Below are 18,033 nucleotides of genomic sequence, written 5' to 3'. Positions count from 1 at the left end.
ATAGATGCTGATGTTGTAGCTGTACTGGAACTGTTTAGCTAATGGTGTGGCGAGTTCTGGTGCACAAGTCTTCAGCATTACAGCCAGGATGGTATAAAAACAAGAAATGCTGGAACCACTCAGCAGGTCTGGCAGCATCTGTGGAAAGAGAAGCAGAATTAACGTTTCAGGTCAGTGACCCTTCATCGGAACGAGCAAATATTAGAAATGTCAAAGGTTATAAGCAAGTAAGCCGGGGGTGGGGCAAGAGATAACAAAGGAGATGATGTAGGTTGGACAAGGCCACATAGCTGACCAAGAGATCATGGAGCAAAGGCAAACAATATGTTAATGGTGTGTTGAAAGACAAAGCATTAGTACAGATAGGGTGTTAACGAACTGAAGATTGAGCAGCAGCAAGTACAAACATGAAAAAAAACAGTGGGTAAGCAAACTGAACAAACTACAATTAAATGAAATAAACAAAAGAAAAAAAATTGTAAAAAATGTGAAAAAAGAACTAAAAATAAAAGTAAAATGCTCTGAAATTATTGAACTCAATGTTCAGTCCGGCAGGCTGTAGTGTGCCTAATCGGAAAATGAGATGCTGTTCCTCGAGCTTGCGTTGATGTTCAGTGGATCACTGCAGCAAACCCAGGATACGGATGTGAGCATGAGAGCAGGGGGCAATGTTGAAATGGCAAGCAACCGGAAGCTCAGGGTCCTGCTTGCGGACTGAGCGGAGATGTTCCGCAAAGCGGTCACTCAGTCTGCGTTTGGTCTCCCCAATGTAGAGGAGACCACATTGTGAGCAGCGAATACAGTATACTACATTGAAAGAAGTACAAGTAAATCGCTGCTTCACCTGAAAGGAGTGTTTGGGGACTGGGATAGTGAGGAGAGAGGAGGTAAATGAGCAGGTATTACACCTTCTGTGACTGCAGGGGAAGCTGCCATGGGATGGGGACGAGGTGGTGTGGGTAATGGAGGAGTGGACCAGGGTGTCGCAGAGGGAACAATCCCTTTGGAATGCTGACAGGGGGAAGGGAGGGGAAGATGCATTTGGCAGTGGCATCACGCTGGAGGTGGCGCAAATGGCGGAGGATGATCCTTTGGATATGGAGGCTGATGGGGTGGAAAGTGAGGACAAGGGGAACCCTGTCACGGTTCTGGGAGGGAGGGGAAGGGGTGAGGGTAGAGGCGTGGGAAATGGGCCAGACACGGTTGAGGGCCCTGTCAACAACAGTGGGGGGGAATCCTTGGTTGAGAAAAAAGGTCACATCAAAAGCACCGTCATGGAAGGTGGCATCATCAGAGCAGATGCATCGGAGACGGAGAAACTGGGAGAATGGAATGGAGTCCTTACAGGAGGTAGGGTGTGAAGAAGTGTAGTCCAGGTAGCTGTGGGAGTCGGTAGGCTTATAATGGATATTAGTAGACAACCTATCCCCAGAGATGGAGACAGAGAAGTCGAGGAAGGGAAGGGAAGTGTCAGAGATGGACCATGTAAAGGTGAGAGAAGGGTGGAAATTGGAAGCAAAGTTGATAAAGTTTTCCAGTTCAGGGTGGGAGCAGGAAACGGCGCCGAAAAAGAGTTGGGGGAGGGGGCCTGAGTAGGACTGGAACAAAGAATGGTCGACATATCCCACAAAAAGACCAGGCATAACTAGGACCCATGCGGGTACCCACAGCAACACCTTTTACTTGAAGTAAGTGAGCGGAGTTGAAGGAGAAGTTGTTCAATGTGAGAACAAGTTCAGCCAGGCGGAGGAGGGTGGTGGTGGATGGGTACTGTTGGGCCTCTGTTCAAGGTGGAAGCAGAGAGCCCTTAAACCATCCTGGTGGGGGATGGAGGTGTAGAGCGATTGGACGTCCATAGTGAAGAGTCCTGCTCAGGCCCCTTGATGACTGTATCGGTGCCATGACGGGCCCCCCATTTTACTTTTATTTTTAGATATTTTTTCTTTTTTCTTTTTCACATTTTTTGTTTATTTCATTTATTTTTATCTATTTAGAGATACAGCACTGAAACAGGCCCTTCGGCCCACCGAGTCTGTGCCGATCAACAACCACCCATTTATACTAGCCCTACAGTAATCCCATATTCCCCACCACCTACCTACACTAGGGGCAATTTATAATGGCCAATTTACCTATCAACCTGCAAAGTTTGTGGCTGTGGGAGGAAACGGGAGCACCCGCGGTCACAGGGAGAACTTGCAAACTCCGCACAGGCAGTACCCAGAATCGAACCCGGGTCCCTGGAGCTGTGAGGCCTGCGGTGCTAACCACTGCGCCGCCCTATCCATTGTAGTTTGTTCAGTTTGCTTACCCACTGTTTTTTTTCATGCTTGTACTTGCTGCTGCTCAATCTTCAGTTCGTTAACACCCTATCTGTACTAATGCTTTGTCTTTCAACACACCATTAACATATTGTTTGCCTTTGCTCCATGATCTCTTGGTCAGCTATGTGGCCTTGTCCAATCTACACCTTCTCCTTTGTTATCTCTTGCCCCACTCCCGGCTCACTTGCTTATAACCTTTGACATTTCTAATATTTGCTCGTTCCGAAGAAGGGTCACTGACCCGAAACTTTAACTCTGCTTCTCTTTCCACAGATGCTGCCAGACCTGCTGAGTGGTTCCAGCATTTCTTGTTTTTATTTCAGATTTCCAGCATCCGCAGTATTTTGCTTTTATTACAGCCAGGATGGTACTGGGAACCAGATTTTGCTGTGTACAGTGCACTCATGATGCCGTGTACAGTGAAAAGTAGCTGATGACTGGCATTTGTGATGTTGGGGACCTCAGGAAGAGGCCAAGAAGGATCACCCAGTCAGCAATTCTAGCTGCAGAAGTTGCAAATACTTCAGCCTCCTCTTTTGCACTCGCATGCTAGGCTCCACTTTCACTAAGAATGAGGAAGTTCATGGATCCTCCTCCTCTCACCTGCTCGTTACTTAATTGCCCCATACCATTCACGACTCATGTGGCAGGACTGTAGTGTTTCAACCTGATCTGTTGGTTGTGGCATCGCTTAGCTCTGTCTTTAGCATGCTGTTCCATTGTCTGGTGTCCTTTCCACAACCACCCCCCACCAACAAGGATTTATCCTTCGCTCCCTCTTATTTCTCACATGAATGCTGGCAACATCCCTTGGCAACATCATCCGAAAACACAGCATTGATTTTCCGGACAAAATTAACCGTCACTTGGATACATGTGGATTAATTAAGGAAAGCCAGCACAGATTTGTTAAGGGCAAATCCTGTTTAATTAAAGATTAAGTTTTTTCATGAGGTAACAGAGGGTTGATGAGTGTAATGCCATTGATGTTGTATATGTGCACTTCCAGAAGGTGTTTGATAAAGTGCTACAAAACAGGCTTGTCAGCAAAGTTAAAGCCCGTGGAATAAAAGGGACAGTGGCAGCATGGATACAAATTTAGCTGCATGACAGGAAACAGTAGTGGTGAATGGTTGTTTTTCAGACTGGAGGAAAGCATGCAGTGGGGTCCCCCAGGGATCAGTATTAGGACTACTGCTTTTCTTAATCTATATTAATGACACAGACCTGGGTGAACTGGGCACAATTTCAAAATTTGTAGATGACACAAAAGTATTGTAGACTGTGAGGAGGACAGAAAGAGACTTCAAGAGGACATAGCCAGGCTGGTAGAATGGGCAGACATGTGACAGATGAAATTTAGTATGAAGTGATACATTTTGATAGGAAGAACGAGGAGAGGCAATATAAAATAAAGAATACAATTCCAAAGGGGGTACAGCAGCAAAAAGACCTGGGGGTATATATGCACAAATCGTTGAAGATGGCAGGGCAGGTTGAGAAAGCAGTTGATAAGGCATATGGGATCCTGGGCTTTATAAATAGAAGGAGTACAAAAGCAAGTAAATTATGGTGAACCTTTATAAAATACTGATGCAGCCTCAACTGGAGTACTGTGTCAGTTCTGGACACCACACTCTAGGAAGGATGTGAAGGCATCAGACAGGGTGCGTAAAATATTTATGAGAATGCTTCCAGGGGTGAGGAACTTCAACTACAAGGACAGATTAGAGAATCTGGGGCTGTTCTCCTTAAAGAGAAGGTTGAAGGAGATTTAAAGTGTGTCTGAACAGAGTAGATAGGGAGAAGTTTCCATTGACGGAAGGGTCGAGAACCAGAGGACACCAACTTAAGACGAGTGGCAAAAGAACCAAAGGTGACACGAGGTAAAACTTTTTTTAAACTGCAGCAAGAAGTTAGGATCTGGAATGCACTGCTTGAGTGTGGTGGAGGCAGATTCAATCGTGGTTTTCATAATCTGAAGAGAAAACATTTGCAGGGCTACGGGGAAAGACAGGGGAATGGGACTAGCTGCGTTGATCTTGCAGACAGTTGGCACGGACAATGGCCTCCTTCTGTGCTGTAACCATTCTATGATTCTATGTACGCTGACAACATCCAGATCTACCTCACCACCACCTCTCCCTACTTCTCCACTATTGCTAAATTATCAGACTACTTGTCTGACTTTCAGTATTGAGCAAAAATTTCCTCCAACTAAATATTGGGAAGACCAAAGCTATTGCCTTTGCTCCCCACTACAAACTCCGTTCCCTCGCCAGCGACTCCATCTCTCTCCCTGGCAGCTGTCTGAGGTTGAACCAGACTGTCATATTTAACCCAGAGATAAACTTCCGATCACATAACCGTGCCATCACTCAGACCACCTATTTCCACCTTTGTTACATCACCCAATTCCACCCCTGCCTCAGCTCATCTGCTGCTGAAAACAACATGAATGCCTTTGTTAATTCTAGACTATTCCAACACACGCCTGGCTGGTCTCCCACATTCTACCCTCCTTAAACTTGTGGTCATCCAAAATTCTGCTGCCTTACTTGTGCCAAGTCCTATTCACCCATCACCCCTTTGCCCACTGACCTACATCAGCTCCTGGTCAAGCAGTGCCTTGAATTTAAAATTCTCATCCTTGTTTTCAACTCCCTCCATTGCATTGTTCCTCCCTACCTCTGTAATCTCCTCCAAGTTCCGCAAATGTCCCAGATATCTGCGTTCATCTAATTCTAGCCTCGAGGATCCCTGAATTTAATAGCTCCACCACGGGTGACCTTGCCTTCAGCCTAGGCCCCAAGTTCTGAAATTCCCTCCCTAAACCCCTCCGTCGTTCAACTCTCCTTTAGGATGCCCCTTAAAACCTCTCTCATTGGCCAAGCTTCCGGCCATCTGCCCCAATATCACCTTACGTGGCTTGGTATCTTATTTTGATTTATAACGCTCCTGTGAAATGCCATGGGATGTTTTATTACATTAAAGGCGCTATATAAATACAAGTTGTTGCTGTTTAGCATGCATGTAGTCTTTTGTGTTGTAGCTTCATTTGGTTGGCATCTCATTTTCAGGTACACTTTGCGCTGCTCTGGCATGCTCTTCTACATTGGACCAGGGTTGGTCATCTGGTTTGACAGTGAAGGAGAACTATGTCAGGTCATGAAGTTACAGTCTGTGGTGGGATACAATTCTGCTGCTGATGGCCCACAGCTTTGTGGATGTCCACTTTCGAACTTTTAATCAGTTAATGTATCCCACTTAGCACAGTGATGGCAGGACTTGGTCTCCACAAGGACTGTGTGGTGATCACTCCTACCAATGTTGTCATTGACAGATGCATCACGTAGATTGATAAGGATGAGGTCAAATAGGTTTTTTCCATTCATGTTGGCTCTCACCACGGCTACAAGCCTAGTCTGTCGGCTATGTCCTACAAAACTCAAACAACTCAATTAATGGTGGTAGTAGTGAATCACTTTTGATGGAGATTGAAGTCCAGTCACTGAATACGCTCTGTGCCCTTGCTACCTTCAATGCTTCCACCAACTGATATTCAACATGGAACAGTACTGCTTCATCAGCTTAGGGAGAGTGGTAGGTGATAATCAGCAGGAAGTTAACTGCCCTTATTTGACCTGATGCTATGAGACTTCCCCTTCCCACCACCCTCCCAAACTGCATACCACTGTTCCCCTATCTGTAGTGGGTCTGTCCTGCTTATGAGACAGGACATACCCAGGGATGGTGTTAAAGAAGTCTTGGACACTGGCTGATTGGTATGATTTTATAAGAATGACTATATTAGGCCTCTGCTTCTCCCAACTTTAGCACCAGTCCCCTAATGAATCACAAGCTTTGAAATCAAATGGAACAAACAGCTGCCATACTGGAGAACTTCATTAGCTCGCCCAATGTAGAACAAGTCAGATTGACCAAAGTACCCAAAGGCAAAAAGCTGCCAATACCAATGCAAAGTGGCCACATCTAATCAAAATACCTGGCTATGCTGAAATTTAAGTGACCAGAATTGAGAATTTTCAATAGAAAATTATGGCAAGAGAGATCATGTTCCCTCTCTTCCACTGCTGATCATATTTCTTCTGATAATTTTGCGTAACCTCCAAAGTGGGGTTGTACTGGTTTGGGAACCATGGTTTGAGCCAGGACTCTATCTTGGAAAATCAATTGGTGTAATTACTTTCAATGTTTCAAATAATGGCTATACAATTTCCAAGAGAGAGTCAAACCAAAAACATCAGAAATAAAACACAATGCTGCAACCATATTCCATTCGCAGTGCATGTCATCACGCTTCCATGAACATTGTGCAGAGACATAATGAAGCCAGCTGATCTATACTGATGAACCTAGGTGATTGAAAATACATGGTAGCTATGAAAAAAACTGCTATTAATAATCAAAGTAACTGATGCATCCATGTGACACAAATGTCACCTGCCACTTATCAATCCATTTTTGTATGTTATCTAGGTCCTGGCTGGCAATGGCTGCTTCATTATGAGAGAAGTTGTGAATGGAGCTAAACACTAGAATCGTCAACCAACAACCTAGTTCCTGAATTTATGATGGAGGGAAGGTCACTGATGATGCAGTTGAAGATGGTTGCTTCTCTGAGGAACTTTTGCAGTGATGTCCTCCAACAACCACAACCATATTCCATTGAACAGTTTTCCATTTGACCCTCAATGACTTCAGTTCTACTGGGGCTTCTTGCTGCCATACTGAGTTAAATGCTTCCTTGATGTCGAGAATAGCTGCTCTCACCTGTTTGATCCAACTCAACAACATTAATGAAATCACAAAGCACTCAAAGATTGGCCACTTTACAGCACAGAGGAGAGTTTGAAGATGGAACAAAAGACTAATTTTGCACGTAAAATATTACTGTTTGTTACTATTTGTCCCTCAGGATGGCACAGATTGCAGTGATTTTTCTGGATATTTCCTCAATTGAAGTTACCTCACCTGTGTTTCATGAAACTCCCGGTCCTGCCAGTAGTAGAGCTGAAGTTTCTTCTTGACAGCTACACACATATTGAGAATCAGTTCATCGCTGTCAGATCGCTAAAAACACAGAATACATGTGACCAATTGATCTGAAGGAGCAGGTCTGATTTTCTACTCTGGATCAAAACTTCTGCAGAATATACATATAAAAAACTTGCACACTTGCTAATATGTAATATTCATACCTTAGTGTACCATGTAACATAAATCCAGGAGTTAAAAATCCAGTTCATAAAGTGACCCTCTATTTACACCAATTTTACTTTTTACTATTGTACAGTGACTGCATAATAACCATTACTGTAACCAGATCTGCCTTAACCACAATCAAAAGGAAAGTGGAGAATACATTTTCAATCCATGTAACAAACTTTAGTTCAGGGTTCCTCCAATGGCTGTTAATTAAGGCAATGAGTGGCTGAGGTACACAGCCCAGTCAGAAGAGTCCGAGGTTTGTACTAGATTTGCTGATCCAGGCAAGATGGTGGCAGGGGCCATACGATTCACCTCTTACCCAAGTTAGAGAAGGGGAAAATAGACAATGACCCCTACTTTTGATGAGGCACACATGCACCTGCATTGTTATACGTGTATCCGTTAGGTAAAAAACAGAACCAGGCTCAGCTGTGTTGCCTGTCATGGATGATACATGTGCCACCCTCTAGGCTCACACAAAAATGGCTCATTGGATGAATTACCAGAGGTGATTAGTAACGACAGTAACATAACCATCAAGAAGTCAAAGCCTCCAGAAGAGAAGGAGCCAGACAATTGTGCTCTGACTACTAAAATTAAAATCCTGCTATCTGTCCTCAGAATATTGTCAATTATGAAATACCATGTACATTTATACACTGAGCGCCTTAACAGCAACTAGAAATTTGCCAATAAGTTTTGTAGATGGAGGACATGGCTGTTGGCTCTTAAAACATTATCTAGGTAAGAGATGAATGAAAACTTAGTTAAGATGGCAGAAGCAGCAGTACAACTTACTGGGTTCCCTATAAACCAGATTCACAATCTCACCCACCTCAACATAGGGAGCAATTTCTCTTTCCTTCCTCAGGAAAGCGAAGCATAAATGCCCAGGCAAGGCAAAAAGACAAGGAACTAAAATAAAAATGAGAGGGGGGGGGGGGGGCAGCATGGGAGAAATATGAAATAAATGGTTTAATGAAGCAATAAAGGCTCGGTGCTTAGCATACAAACGTATTTCAAAGTATAGACATCCTACAGCCCATCACTCATTAAAATACAATCAGCTAAGTTACACTGGGACCACTTCCTAATGGCGGATTGTGCATGGTAAATTGGCTGTTCATATCCATGCATAATATTTGACTCTATGCCTGTATTCCAGAATACAATGGCAGGTAAAGGTACTACCCAGTGTAGCACTAAGGCATGCTGATCTGAAGGTCCCAAATTTGATCCAACACAGCTTCTCTCAGTCTGGAGTTACAATTGTTCTCAGTGCCCCAGATCAAAAAAAAGGAATGGAAAAATATCCAGTGACTTCTGCTGGAAAGTGCATTTATGTGGATCTCAGCTGGCACAATTGCCCTCACCACCAAGTCATCACTGTCCAGACTCATATATGGATGGCCACTTAACAAGGTACTGGAGAGCTGCCTGAATTTGTGCAAGTGCATCCCAGGAACAAGCAGCAGCTTCAAAAGAGGAAGGGCAGACACTTTTCAAAACAGGGAGAGGGGAAGGAACTCCTCTTTTTTTCAAAAAAATTTGTTCATCTGCTTATGGGACAGGGGGAAGAAAACCATTGTCAGCAGTGAAACATATCCTCATTCTCTCTCTCTAGATTATTATTGACGACAAACTGAAAAAAGTAAGTTTTTTTTATTATTTGGGAGACCTCCCGTATCCCTGCAGCGCATTAATACTGCTGTTTTGCACATCTTGCCTCTTACCTTCAAGTCACACGAGAACAGACTGGCACCTTTGGCCTTTGTAACCATAGTAATTTGTTGGAATGTGAGTAGGTCGTGAACATAGATATTACTTTCTGTAGGGGGAAAGAGAGAAAATATTTGAATGTAATTAGAAACCACCTTTCCCCATTCAAATGCCATTGCTTGCTGCTTATATTTTACAGGAAAACCTCACTTTAGCCATTACATGTTAATTTTGTATCATACTCATGTTATGATAGGTGAGGAGGGGTCACAAGGCTCTTGTCCTTCTCCTTGTTTATTGCAAAGCGTTCATTCCTTTTAAAACAGTGGATATGCTTACCACTGCAGCGGTTTTGTGGGGGTGAGGGGGGGTGGGGGAAAGAGAGACAGGTGGAAGAGAGTGGGGCGGGGGGAGAGAAGGGGCAGAGAGGGCATGGGGGCAGAGAGAGAGCCCTCACTAGGGTCTTGTCTGGTTAGCACCCAAAGCTTGTCTGCTTCAAGGTCTCAGGAGCTCACCTTTTTGTAAAAGACTGCTGGTTTTATCACAGATGGGGAGGCAGCCAAATGATTGTCCAGTGACCTCGTTTGCAACTTAATTAGATTCAAGTCGAGGTATTTTTCAAGCTCTCTCGGGTCTCATTGTTTCAATGTTCAAATTAAGTTGGATGGAAGCCCAGTAATATGCTACTATGTAGTTATAGGATACTAACTGTAATCCTCAGATCCATTTAATATTCCAATAATCCTATTAAATGCAAAAGGAATTTTATGATTGAATTTCCATTGGAAGATAGTGAATTGGCACCCTGATCGATGGAAAAGAAAATCAGGCAGGGTATAAAATTTGCTGCCAATTTGTTATTGTCATTCATTTATATGACTGACTAGGACTGATATCACCCGAACGCAGCTGCTAGCTCCAGCCCCACTGGCCGCCCTCCCCCCTCAGCAACTTGCTTTCTCCCCCTCCTCCCCACCGGCCGCTTCTCCCCCACCCACCCCCTCAGCCGTTCGCTCCAGACCTCGCTGCTCCCCCCAACTTCCCTGGCCGACTGTTCCCCTGTTTTAGTCTCCGGGGACTTTGGCGAACAAATAGTATGCAGTGGGAGTTAATAAATCAGCTTCATTGCTCGCATCCTTGTGAGGAAAATGGACTGTGGTCTGTCGAAGCTGACAACATTGCAAGTTCCCCAAACTTGCACAGGAATAGAGAAAATAAGATCTAAACGCTTACAAGTACAGCGTCTGGGTGCCTACATTCTCCTGGACCCTTTCCCCTTCTCCTGTTTGCCTTCACTTGAATTTGCTTCTCCCCCCACCAGCCGCTAGTTATTGGCCGCACCGCTGCCCTCCTCTCGGCCACTCGCTACCTCGTTTGATCAGTCATCACATGCCGCCCGAAGAAGCAAGGCGGGCCGCAAGGGGCAACTTGGAGCGAGTAGCCGAAAGGAAGGAAGCAGCGCGGCCTAGAGCTAGCGACTGGAGGGGGAGGCAGGGAGCGGGAGCGAGCAGCTGAAGAGCTGTGTGGTGTGAAGCGAGGAACAATCAGCCAGGGGAGTGGGGGGGTGGCGGTGCGGAGCAGCGAGGTCTGGAGCGAGCGGCTGAGAGGAGGAAGCGCCGAGGCCTGGAGCGAGTTGCCGAGTGGGGGAGAGCTCCAGCCTCAAAGTGTCCCATTCAGCCACTTCCTCCAGCTGAGTGGGGGGCTGGATACGCGATGACATAATCCCGCACATGTGCCACTTAGTCCTGGCAAGATGTAGCTGTACATGTGCGCAGCTTGGCGCACTCTGATGACATCAGCGGGCCACTGCGTTGTCAGGAATCACTGTTTTTTTAAAAAGTTGTAGGATCCCAGATCCTTTTCAAAAGCTTAATGTAATAATATACCTCATTTGGTATCGCATGCTTTCTTGATACTCAACTATTTTACCTTGTGTTAGTGCTCAAAATGATCCCTCCTGTTTGGATAATCAAAGACTAGTGGGTGATTTTCACAGCTTAAATGAACACAATGGAACTAACATACAACATTACACATACCAAATTCCAATAGGGTTTTAAACCTACACATGTGCATACACATCAAACTCACTGCACTATTTCCTATCTAACTCAGTCTTTCCCAGGACCTCAAAAATCCTCACCACCTCAGCCTTCCCTTCCTCCTACAAGAGAACAACTTAAACAATGTCTGGTATTGTCCACTCCCTACTTCTTGATTTACCTTCTCTTCAACCTATGTGGTGTCCTCCAGTATTGGTTTCTCAATACTAAAATCGATGTACAATGTTTCATTTCACTTACACTGGAAGCCACTGTAATGGTCTTCCACAGAAATAAATTAAAATTTCCCATTCAATTCTGATTTGAAGAAAATTATATTACATCCATCCAACGAAACACATTAAGTTGCAAATAGGTCAGACGTTTACTCCATGGCTCAACAGAACAAAACCACATGCATGATTCAATACAACTCTGCCCTGGCATGTGCACACTCACAATTTACAATAAGGAATATTTTTAAAGCTTTTATGAAACTGCCCCGATCCCACATTTTGTGGAAGGGAAAGGGGAGATTTACTGGTCATAGATGGGTGCTAAATTTTGTTTTAAGCCCAGTAATGGAAGATGACATTCACACTAACACAGTACAGCATCACTGGGATGGGCACATTTCTTGTCACCAGATTTGATTAGTCACAATGTGCTCTGTTTGCAGCAAATCCTCAAACCATTGTGACATGACCATAGGAAGCCAGAGATGATGAAAGCAAGGCTACATATTTGAACATGGAAAAATTGCCAGATGCCGTGCACAATAGTGATTATTTTTATTACCTAAAACAAGTTTTTGAAACATGTTACAATATAGTCAGACTTAATGGGAGACAAGACATCACATGGATTAGCTGGCAAAAACAGTGCACAACAGAAGTATACAGAATAGAAAGTTCCAAGCTTGATTTTTAGTGTGTGCTCGCTGGAATGGCACTAGAAGAGCTACAATTAACTTCACCTAGACTAGAAGAACAAAATTAAGTCCTGCTCCTGATCACAATCTCATAACCTTGGCTGGAAATGCACATGTGTGGACACTTGGCGAGGACAGGATCAGGGTCAGGTATTATGCACCACAAACCCCACCTGTCTTATAGCTTGCCAACACACCAAGTTTTTGAGATTGGCCAGTGCCCAGCAGGAATCAAATGTTTCCAGGAGAGGAACAGAGAAATAATATATAAATCTGTAAAATTCAAAACTGCCCATCACAGTCCAAGGCTTATTACTTTCAAAAACATGCAAGTTTAAGACTGTCATCACTTTTAGTATTCCGACATCTGAGATCTCATGCATATCATGGGGGGGCCATTTAGTCCCTATAAATCGTGCTAGAGTAACAGGGTTGATTCCCAATGTTAAAGGGATGAAGTAAGAGGGCGGATAAGGTAGGACTCTAGTTTTGAAAGCAGACCTCAGAGAAGAACTTATTGAAGAATAAATGGTGCTCAACAGAATAGAGAAGGCATACATACAAAAATACACACAAAATACAACATAGAACTAGGCCATTTGGCCCAACCAGTCTGCAATGCTGTTCAGCCTCCTCATGCGCAAACAGCCCCATCACATTTGCCCATCCTATTCCCATACCCCTTAAACCCATTTTCCTTCACTGCTCTATCCAATCTTGAAAGTTGCTGTAGTTTCTAGCTCAACTATTAACCCTGGGACAGTTGTACAACACTCTGTGAAGAGGTTTTTCTCTTCAGTATCTGACCGTTTCATCTTTTATCTAAGGTCCCTCGTTCTTGACACTACTGGGAATGGTCTGCTTCTACCCACCCAATCCCATCCTTTCATAAGTTTAAACACTTCTTGGTTAACCAGGACAATATGAAACAACAGTACTGTCACAGTGAGGAATTGTGGTGACAAAGCTAAGAACACAAGGACACAGGATAACAGGGCACAGTTTAAAACTGGAGTACATTGCCAAGAACAAGTGGCTGAGGCCAGTACACTGGACCATTTTAAGAAACAGCTGGATGCTTTAATGGAAAGAAAGTTTAGCACTTTTTTTTTTAAAAGACGACCAAATGAACTGATTGATCTGGCTGCAAGTGATGCTGGTCCACTTCATTGTATGTTAGAGATTAACTTCATACGTTGTACACTAAACTGGTGAATCTGGTATATACATTAAAAAGTAGTTTTCATGTGATATTAATTCAAAATGTTTGGTTATTGAACTTCTTGGTATATATTTAATGACCCGGACTTCAGTTTAGAGGGCATAATTTCACAATTTGCAGATGACATGGAACTTGGAAAAGTAGTAACACGTGAGAAGGATTGTAGCAGACTTCAAGAGGACATAGACACACTAATGAAATGGGAAGGCACATGGCAGGTGCAATTTATCACAGAGAATTGTGAAGTGATTAATTTTGAAAGGAAGAATGAGAAGCAATACAAATTAAATGGGTTGCAGGAACAGAGATCTAGTGAGTTAGATACATAAATCTTTGAAGGTAGCAGGACAAGATCCTTGGCTTCATTACTATAGGCAGAATATAAAAGAAATTAAGTTGTATGCTAAACCTTTATAAATCACTGGTTAGGCCTCAGGTGGAGAACTGTGCCCAATTTTGGGCACCATATTTTAGAAAATGATGTCAATCCTTTGAGCAGAGAAGATTTCCTGGAATGGTACTAGGGATGAAGGGAGTTGTTTGGAGAGGCTAGAGAAGCTGTGATCGTTCTCCTGACAGCACAGAAGGTTTAGGGGAGATTTAATAGAGGTGCTTAACGTTGAGGAGTTTTGATAAATAGGGAGAAACTGCTTCCACTCCCAGGACAATCAGTAACCAGGCGTCACAGATAAAAGGTAAATGGCAAAATAACCAGATAGAGTCATAGGGTTATACAGCACAGAAACAGGCCCTTCGGCCCATCGTGTCTGTGCTGGCCATCAAGCACCTATCTACGCTAATCCCATTTTCCAGCACTTGGCCCGTAGTCTTGTATGCTATGGCATTTCAAGTAATCATCTAAATACTTCTTAAATGGTATGAGGGTTCCTGCCTCTACCACCCCTTCAGGCAGTGTGTTCCAGATTCCAACCACCCATTGGGTGAAAAGGTTTTTCCTCAAAACCCCTCTAAGCCTCCTGCCCCTTACCTTAAATCTATGCCCCCTGGTTATTGAAGCCTCTGCTAAGGGAAAACGTTTTTTCCTATCTATCATAATTTTGTACACTGCAATCAGGTCCCCCCTCAGTCTTCTCTGCACTAAGGAAAACAACCCTAGCCTATCCAGTCACTCTTCATAGCTGAAATGCTCCAGCCCAGGCAACATCCTGGTGAATCTCCTCTGCACCCTCTCCAGTGCAATCACGTCCTTCCTATAGTGTGGTGGCCAGAACTGTACACAGTACTCCAGCTGTAACCTAACTAGCTTTTTATACAGCTCCATCATACCCTCCCTGCTCTTATATTCTATGCCTCAGCTAATAAAGGCAAGTATCCCATATGCCTTCCTAACCACCTTATCTACCTATGCTGTTGCCTTCAGTGATCTATGGACAAGTACACCAAGGTCCCTCTGACCCCTGTACTTCCTAAGGTCATACCATCCATTGTATTTTCCCTTGCTTTGTTAATCCTCCTCACACTTCTCAGGATTAAATTCCATTTGCCACTGCTCCGCCCACTTACCAGCCCATCTATATCGTCCTGTAATCTAAGACTTTCCTCCTCACCATTTACGGCACCACCAATTTTCATGTCATCTGCGAACTTACTGATCACAGCTCCTATAATTCATGTCTAAATCATTAATGTATACTACAAACAGCAGGAGTCCCAGCACCGATCCCTGCGGTACAGATGGGAGATATGGAACTTTTTTTATGCAGTGTCATGAAGTTGCTTCCATTATCAATAGTTTTTTGAGGAAGTGTGTTTAAAAGATGGTGGAAAATACCCGATGAGATGCTGGGCATTTTTTTTTTATAAAAGGGCCACTGAAAGGACAGTTGAGACTTTCTTTAAAAACACACACTTACTAGAAGTCACATGCCTTAAGCTAAATAAACAACTGGAGCCTTGCTGGCTATTGGAGTTGTTTACAGAAGTCACATATCTGGGTTTATGGCAGTCAGGGGCTGGTTTCAGTTTTAGATATTGTTTGGAATTCAGTTGGTGTGTATCCTGCTAAGAGAGAGGTCACCCAACGCATCCTTTACAACCTATTTTGAAAAGTCTTCTGAGAACCCACTGATGCAGTAATTCTCCCAACAGGCCTGCAAGACTTCCTCTCATCTCCTTAAACTGCTTCTGAAAAGATCCCAGTGACAACCGCATGTGTCCAGTGATACCCATCTAAGTGTACGCAGATGCCAGACCAAAACTCATCTGGCACATTTCATATCTAATCCTTTATGTCTTCAAGAATTAACAATTATTTGGACAAAGTATTTTTGTTTTTGTGAAACTGATCTCTGCAGATAAAGCTTCTTTATTTTTTCTTTAACCGGTGTGTGTGCGTGCACACACATGTTGGGTTATTTAGAAGGGAATACATTTATACTTTCACATTTCAACCTGTGAGTTAAAAAGCTTTTCATCTTTAGTGGATAAGTCTTGTTTTATAATAAATTAATAATTTTGTTGCTTATTAAAGAAACCTGGTTGGTGGATTTTTATTCTGAAATGAAGATCAAGTATATAATTGACCGTATCGGTGACTGGATAAAACATTTAAATATACGTTGTGACCAGTGGAACTAGAGAAAGACAATGCATTCCTCCAACCTCAGTTGTAACATATAATTGGGGGCTCAGGCTGGAATAACCCAAAACCGACGAAGTGCAATTGTAAGTGGGTAATAATAATTGAAAAGGACAAAACGACAGGTTTCTTGTGCATTACAGTAAAGCTTACACTACCAGAATGACTACTTTTGATGCAAGTGGGTTTGTGCAGCAGTCTGGAATAAATTCTGATTCGTTAAAGGCATTGTCCGCTGTCGAGCTGTTAAGCATGGCAGATCACTTGAAGGTAGTGTTACGACCAGATGAGAAAGGGGTCTAGGGTTCCCTCTCAGCCTTCACCTGGTGTTACCATAACAGGGTTTAATTTTAAACACAGTTTTTTTTTAGCTCCCCCTTAGTGACTCATGGCCTTATAATTGGAAGCTAGTGAACAAAGAAACTAGCCAAACAGGTTTTCTTAGATGTAAAGAAAAAAGGTTGAACTTTATTAAACTTATAATTCGGTTAACGCCTACAGATATGTGACGCGCCCACGCTAGCATGCGTACGAATGCACACATGCAGACAGAGTCAGAAAAGAGCAGAAATGAAGTGCAAAGGTTTGAGGCAATAGCAGAAGATGGTTTTGGTTACAGCGAGTTTGAAGAACAGCAAAGTCCTTGATTGTAGGTAGGTCTTGCTTTCGTTGGGGTCCAGTATTCCTCTTAAACCTTGGAATCACTCAGCAGGGCTGGCAGCATCTGCGGAAAGAGAAGCAGAGTTAACGTTTCGGGTCAGTGACCCTTCTTCGGAAGGGTCACTGACCCGAAACGTTAACTCTGCTTCTCTTTCCACAGATGCTGCCAGACCTGCTGAGTGATTCCAGCATTTCTTGTTTTTGTTTCAGATTTCCAGCATCCGCAGTATTTTGCTTTTATTCCTCTTAAACCTTGTTCATTGTAGGAGACTTTTCTCTCTTGAAGTTCATGTGTCCTCAGTGGGTCCAGAGGCTTGTGAGAGATGGGAGCAGACAGGAGAGGTCTTCTCACTCCAGGAGCAAACAGTCTTTCTGAGTTCAAACTCTTTGTATAACTCAGGAAAAACCCAGGCTGCCAAGTAAAGGCCTGCTACCTGATCCTAACCCGACAGGAACCGACTCTATACACATAGAGTACTGCACCGCATGTGTGTAGACTAGAGTCCTGACAGTGATAATTTTATATTTTTTATATAAATACTGTACATTTTATAATAATCACTCAGGACCTTCCTGGTCTCTACATCTCAGCTGCTCACTGGATAAACTTGCAGCAAGTATTTCAACCTGTAAAGCAGGAGTCTAGTTAATGTATAATGATATTTTCTGAGCCTTCAGGCAATTGCTGTGTTTATTTTAAGCAATACAGATACAGGTACAGTGTGGTACAACCTGTCTGGCACAACTCCATGGGTTTCTGTTTAACGCGTGACCAAACATTCACTGACTTCGTGGTTCTAATCATCTTTTTAAAACAACCTTTCAAGTCCAGTTTTTTGTTGCTTATCTGCACAAACTGAAAAAGTGAAAAATGGATTCGGAATCGGAAGGTAGGTAAAGTGAACATTCTGGTGGTTGGGTCGGGTAAAAATGGAAGGACTCGGGTCCAGGTCTGACGTGGTTCGGTTCCGGTTTTTTCCTGACCTGAGCAGGCCTTTTCTGCCAAGCAGATTAGTCATGTGACAAGCTAGTCTGACCAAGTCTGTTTGTGGATTCTCTCGTCTTAGCCGACCCTGGAATGTCTCTTCTTACACACAATACATGGTGCTCAAAGAGCATTGCAAGTTAAATTGGAGCAGGGATTAGCTCCTTTGTCCCTCCAAGCACTATTAGTATGCAAATGTTTTTCCAGCCACGGCTGATCTGTTGAACAAGTCATTTCCTCACTCCAGCAACAGTTAAAAATTAATGTTCATTTGACAAAATTAATATGCCTCATTCTTGGCAGGTTAGGGGGAGGGGTC

General features: G+C 43.5%; 1 protein-coding gene across 1 annotated transcript in view; it reads right to left on the bottom strand.

Moving 5' to 3' along the window:
• Nucleotides 1-18,033, bottom strand: part of vps39 (VPS39 subunit of HOPS complex) — a 128,560-nt gene that overhangs the window by 81,667 nt on the left and 28,860 nt on the right. Inside the window, exons 5-6 of the mRNA XM_068039685.1 lie at nucleotides 9,290-9,384; nucleotides 7,320-7,418 (exon numbers count right to left, since the gene is read on the bottom strand). Coding sequence (XP_067895786.1) covers nucleotides 7,320-7,418; nucleotides 9,290-9,384 — 194 coding nt within the window. The remainder of the gene's footprint in view (nucleotides 1-7,319; nucleotides 7,419-9,289; nucleotides 9,385-18,033) is intronic.

Source organism: Heterodontus francisci, chromosome 9 (assembly GCF_036365525.1).
Source record: "Heterodontus francisci isolate sHetFra1 chromosome 9, sHetFra1.hap1, whole genome shotgun sequence".
NCBI lineage: Eukaryota > Metazoa > Chordata > Chondrichthyes > Heterodontiformes > Heterodontidae > Heterodontus > Heterodontus francisci.
Note: the sequence above shows the minus strand (reverse complement) of the source record. Positions and strands in the feature narration are given on the sequence as shown.